General features: G+C 37.8%; 1 protein-coding gene across 1 annotated transcript; it reads left to right on the top strand.

Moving 5' to 3' along the window:
• The first annotated feature begins 2,043 nt into the window (after positions 1 to 2,043).
• Positions 2,044 to 4,684, top strand: LOC311499627 (adhesion G-protein coupled receptor F1-like). Its single transcript, XM_084560695.1, has 4 exons — positions 2,044 to 3,556; positions 3,681 to 3,722; positions 4,168 to 4,210; positions 4,309 to 4,684. The coding sequence occupies exons 1-4, from the start codon at positions 2,246 to 2,248 to the stop codon at positions 4,419 to 4,421; spliced, it is 1,509 nt and encodes a 502-aa protein (XP_084416821.1). The 5' UTR covers positions 2,044 to 2,245; the 3' UTR covers positions 4,422 to 4,684.
• The last annotated feature ends 1,316 nt before the right edge of the window (positions 4,685 to 6,000 follow it).

Here is a 6,000-nt window from a genome sequence, read left to right as displayed (position 1 = left end):
TCCAGTGATTGTGGAACTTTTCCACACTGCACACATAAAGAGTGTCCTAACATTTCGTATCTCTGCTAAGTTGGGACACTGAAGCTGTAAGTGCAAGAACAAACTAAATAGGATTGTGGCAATGGCATGCAAAACTGTGGGAAAACCCCAAAAGTCTCTGACCCACATTTACACCGAAAGGACGGGGAGGAAAGCTAAGAGAATCCTGGCTGACAGCTCCCAACCTCCTCTCAAATTTCCATCCCGGTGGACAATAATGTTTTATTCTATTCTATTCTATTCCATTCTATTCTATTATGTGTACCAGTAAACCTTTAACAGGCCGTCTTTGAAGTAAACTAATTGTAATGACTCACTGACAATGACTGATTCTCTCATTAAAAACCATATTTAAAGACAATAGAAAGCCATAGCAACAAATAAAGTTAGAATAAAGTTAGAAAATATATAAAACATCCAAGTAAGTTATTGGTAGATAAGGTAAATAATTTACATCTCTGTTATCTGTGGTATTAAAGACTAAATACATTTCTGTGTGGTTTAATATGCTGCAACAGTAGATTGGCTATCTAGACTACAAACTGGCTTTTACTCAAGAGTTTTAGTTGACATTACTTATTTATGGCAGTAGTGTTTAAAGTGTAATGTAATGTAATATATAATTCAGTTTACATGTGTAATCTGAATTGAACTGAGTCGAATTAAACTGTAAAATGGTATTCCAACAACCTAGTGGAAAAAAATGGCCATGCCGTTGTTTCAGTACTGATTTCATATGACAATGATGATCATTGATTTCAGGACTTTATGAATGTAAGCTGATACGGACAGATGGTTCAGTGTTCCGAGAGACGTCCAATGGATCCTTCACCTTCAGAGAGACACCCGTAATCCAAGTGAAACCACTCAGTGCAAATGTGAAGTGTGGGGGTGGAAATGTATCAGTGGAGTGCTCTGTCAACAGTCCCTACGAGGTTGAGTTTCTGAACATGTCAGGTGCAGGTAAATCTGAGCCAAACAAAAGGCAAATCAGCTATCAGCTAAAATCATGTACCTATTAAAGTATCTCTCATGTCAACTTTTTATAATAATATTTGTTATTTTAAGGTTGTCAATGTTTAAATTTTTGCTTTTTTTTTTGTTTGTTTGTTTTTTGTTCACAGGAATTAACATCACCCATCTGTTTCCGGTCCCTGACAATTGTACAACAAACCAGGAAAGGAAGCTCATTTGTCAATCAACGGATTACCCATCATTTAAAACAGAAATAACACTGACATTTTCAAATGACAGTGAGTGCTGATCCAAATGTTTCAATCCAAATATAATTCAGATCCACATATGTTTTCCTATAACTACAAGCACCGACATGAAAATCTCCTTTTTCCCTCTAGAATTCGTGTGTTTTGATGATGAATTTGGAAATGCTACTGTAGGTTACAAGGTTGTTGCACCATGCGAACCACACAAGGTGGGAGAAAAGACAGCAGTTTGTAAGGGAAATTGTCAATTTGAAGATCGCCAAGACAACTGCGTCCTTCAACTTGTTCAGGAGCTCTTTGTGCAGTCTGAGGTAATCGTGTTCTCCACCTGTTTCTATCACCAGATGATGGCATTAGCGGCTGCCTTCCTTCAGCCATAGTTTTTCCCTTTGTATTATTAAAAATGTTGGTTTGCTTTGGTAACAATAAAACAAAATGTTCAGTGACAAGACAGAATATGCAGAATATCAGTCGATTACATATTTACATAATTGTTTAACCCAATAATGGAGGTCTTGATTCAAAATGTCTAGCTAAACATGACATTGCCTAGCTAGACATTTTGATTGAAGGTTTTGGTTTTCCAACTTAAATTGGATCCTTGAGATAACCCATATATCTTAATTTCCTACTTTCACAGTCTTTAAATAATAATTCACTGCCAGAATTCTTGGATGAGCTCAGCAACATCACTGTCACTTCCACTCAGAAAGTGACTGAATCTCCTGCGACCATCAGGTCCATTGTTGAAATACTCAGAAATGTAGCCAACACGTCATCATCATTAAATATCTCAATAAGCAGAACTTTAATGGAGGTAAGTGACTTAGTCTGCCAAGGTTTAAATGTTGTAAATAGTATTGTTTTAAGATGTAATACCTTCTTTTCTTTCAATTTAGGATGTGCTGTTAACTGTAGGTGCTCTCACCACAGACGAGGCCAGAGAGTCATGGAACTTTCTGAACACCAATGATACCAGAAACATGTCATTAACAAGAAGTAACATCCCCACAGCTGAAAGTGTCAGCTCATTATTGTTGCAGTCTCTTGAGACTATAACAAGGGGCCTTACCAATGACACTTTTGACATTGATACTCCTTTTATTCTCTTGAACAAAACTACATTCACAGACACTTTCAGTGCTGACTTCAATTCTTCAGTTGAGATAGACATACCAGAGTCTGATGGAGGAAATAAGTCAATCACTGTTATAACATTCTCCTCAATGGAAAAAGTACTTCCCGCAAGAGATGAAGGCAATTCATCCCTCAACGTCATCAATGGCAGGGTTATACTAGTTCAATCCAGTGGTACTGTCAATAACATCTCAGTCACATTTAATGTCATAAACAACACTCTGGACAATCCTCAATGTGTTTTTTGGAACTTTAGCTTCTTTGATGGTCTTGGAGGATGGGATGACCAGGGCTGTGAATTGGTAATCAGTGTCAGCGGACGAGTCACCTGCAACTGCAACCATCTGACCTCCTTCTCTATCCTTATGTCACCCAACAGTTTCAATGACCCTGTCTTGGACTATATAACCTACATTGGAGTTGGCATATCCATAGGTTCCTTGTTCATATGTCTCCTCATTGAATCTGTCATATGGAGAAAAATAAGAAAGAACAACACGTCTTACTTGCGCCATGTTTCCATTGTTAACATTGCAGTGTCTCTTCTGATTGCAGACATTTGGTTTATTATTGGAGCATTCATTTCAGACACAAATGAGACAGACAGCAAAGATCTGCACAGCCCAGCATGCACTGCAGTTACATTTTTCATCCATTTTTTCTACTTAGCCCTCTTCTTCTGGATGTTAGCATCAGGTCTGCTGTTGCTCTACCGTATGGTCGCTGTCTTTGAAGGGGGGTTGTCTAAAACATCTATGTTGGCTATTGGATTCTCTCTAGGCTATGGGGCACCCATCATCATTGCAACCCATACCATAGCTGTAACTGCACCCAGAAATGAATATATCCAAAGAACTGGGTCCTGCTGGCTCAACTGGTACGAGTCCAAGGCTCTACTGGCGTTTGTGATACCTGTGCTGTCAATAGTGCTGATAAACCTCATAATCCTTCTTGTGGTGATATACAAAATGTTGAGGAGAAATGTAGGAGGGAGTGCTGCCCAAGCAACTGAGAGGCACATGATTATGGTTATTGCCAGGAGTTTGGCTGTACTCACACCATGTTTTGGATTAACTTGGGGCCTGGGAGTTGGAACCATGGCCAACCCAGACAACAAAGGATTTCATATTGCATTTGCATTGTTCAATTCACTGCAGGTACTAATTCAGTATTTAATAAAGCAGAACTGTATATTATATTGTACTACCTACATTATTTACTGGCTTGTCTGCTATCACTGAATCCCTTATAGCTGACGTTGCTCTTTGTTTCTTTGTAAAGGGTTTCTTCTTATTGGTGTTTGGAACACTGCTGGACAAAAAGGTATGTCTGTCTCAATATACATTTTAATCAACATAATTAAAAGCCAACTCTGATGTAGAATCCACATCTTGTGTAGCTGATTAATGTGTGATTTAATACGTAGATTTAAACAGATAACTTGGGATAAATGTCCACCTTTAAAGGCTACTTCATGGTTTGTCTACGTCCGTTAATGATCCCAAAGTGGCAGATTTTCACATTCCTCTACACGTTCAAGAAAGTGTCATAGCAACATCCTCATGCAAGGAAAAGAAGCTTCCTGTGGTGTTTGGCTGGGCACCTTGAACAAATATAGCTTGATTTGATTGAAGCGATGAGCTTTAAAGTTAGAAACACAAAACATTGCAAAATGTTCCCAACTTTGAACTTCACAGTTCCCTTTAAAAATAAATGCTTGATGCTTGTTGTATAGCAGTGTGCTTATTTCTGAGATGAAACTTTACAGGTGTGGTCAGAATTAGCAGCAGCAACACAACAGTGGGACGAAGGTAATAACAGTTTTCTGAATAATATTTTTTTTTTCCAGCTAATTGGTTCCTTTCAAATATTGTGATGGATAATGTGTTTACTCTTAATTTTGTTGTAGAGCACCAGCGCTGGAATGGACTGGGTTTGGACAAGAAAGTGGCTGGACAGAGTCTGAATGACAATGTCACACATGACACGAAAGTAACCTTTGCAAAACTTAATAAACTTTAAAATTTCTATATTGTCCAAAAACTGCTCACAGCAACAATATGTAATACACACCACCAAGATGTGGGATATAATATGTTGTGAGGACCCTGAAAATAAACATCACTGGAGACAGAGATCCATTTGCACTTGTCATGCCCTTTACATCACATGACCCCAAGAAGGCAGTTTTATTCAAAGAGTTCTCTTTCTCTTTTCCTCAAAACTACAAACTCAACATGCCCTGGATACCAATGAACGCTACAACCATCAGACTCAGCATAAACTATTACTTAGTAACTGTTGCAGAACATTTCATAAATTTTCCTGAACATAAACAATCTCTTATATTGGATGTATAATATTGTATTTGCCCTTTACAACATTTCTGTGTGTACTTGTGCACAGGCTGTGATAAAATACATTGTAAATACAAGAAAAACTGCACAATGCATACTGGCTCTTCTTTTGGTTTACTTTGCAACTCAAATCAGTTAGCCAAAGCAAGGCTGTCTGACACAGCTGAGTGATCTTGTTTACTCACAGTGTGGCATCAGAATGATAAATTGTCCTGGGTGATCCTTTCAGTCAGATTTAATTCCAGCAGGTAGAGGCATATCCTGACATATCTTTATGAATTCTTTTATTAGCATGTCTTCATTTGTTCTGCTGTTTATTTGGTCTATTGCATGTTGCCAGTTACAAAATGTTTATATATAATGCGTAGTATATCTGTTCCTCATTATCTGTAAATAATGTAATGCAGACATGTATCATTTCTTTCTTTGTATGTTGGTTATAATTAAATCCTTTGAGAAGCCATTGGAATTTGTGGGATTCCTCCTTCACATAACTTGCTAATCTGGCACAACGTTAAAAATATTTCTGTCTGTCAAGGTTGGATAGACGCCTGATGGCACATTTTCAAGCTTTTGGTTTTACTTTGAGCCCAAGCAGGCAGAGGTTTCAAGGCAGCTGCAGGGTAAACAGTGAAGCAGGTGATCGCTCACCTGGATCAGTTTGTCAAAGAATATAATACGTCACAGATTTAAAGTGGTTTGGGAATTCCAAAAACCATCACTTCCTTGTTTTATTTTGGGTAAAATGAGGACGCAGTGGACACCACCAGGTCATTCAGGGTTACAGTATATTACTCTTGCACATCAATAATACAATTTGCACTGTTAAAACTTGAGAAGTCAAATAAAACACAAATCCTCTTAACCTCGTCATCTAAACAAAATAATCCTTTTTTTTTTTTGCATGTTTCAGTTGCAAGATTCATCATCCAGATCTATTTGTTTGGTGGTTTTGCATAATGGTTCTATGGGATCGATGGGAGTACTAGGTAAATTTGTGCGTCATCAGTTTAACTATGGCAAGCAGGTTTATTGTTGTAGATGATGTGACGATCAAGTACGGCTTAGAGTCAGCCTTCCTGTGTGTATGGGGATAATTCTAACATCAGATTACATCCTCTTACCCTCACACACAAAGATAAATAATAAATAAATAACTCAATAAATGTGGGAAGGGCTTCCTTGAAGGATTAATAAAGTATTCTGATTCTAATTAATGCTTCCTCTGACATAGCTGATAACAG

This window comes from Chelon labrosus, assembly GCF_963514085.1.
Source record: "Chelon labrosus genome assembly, chromosome: 14".
NCBI lineage: Eukaryota > Metazoa > Chordata > Actinopteri > Mugiliformes > Mugilidae > Chelon > Chelon labrosus.
Note: the sequence above shows the minus strand (reverse complement) of the source record. Positions and strands in the feature narration are given on the sequence as shown.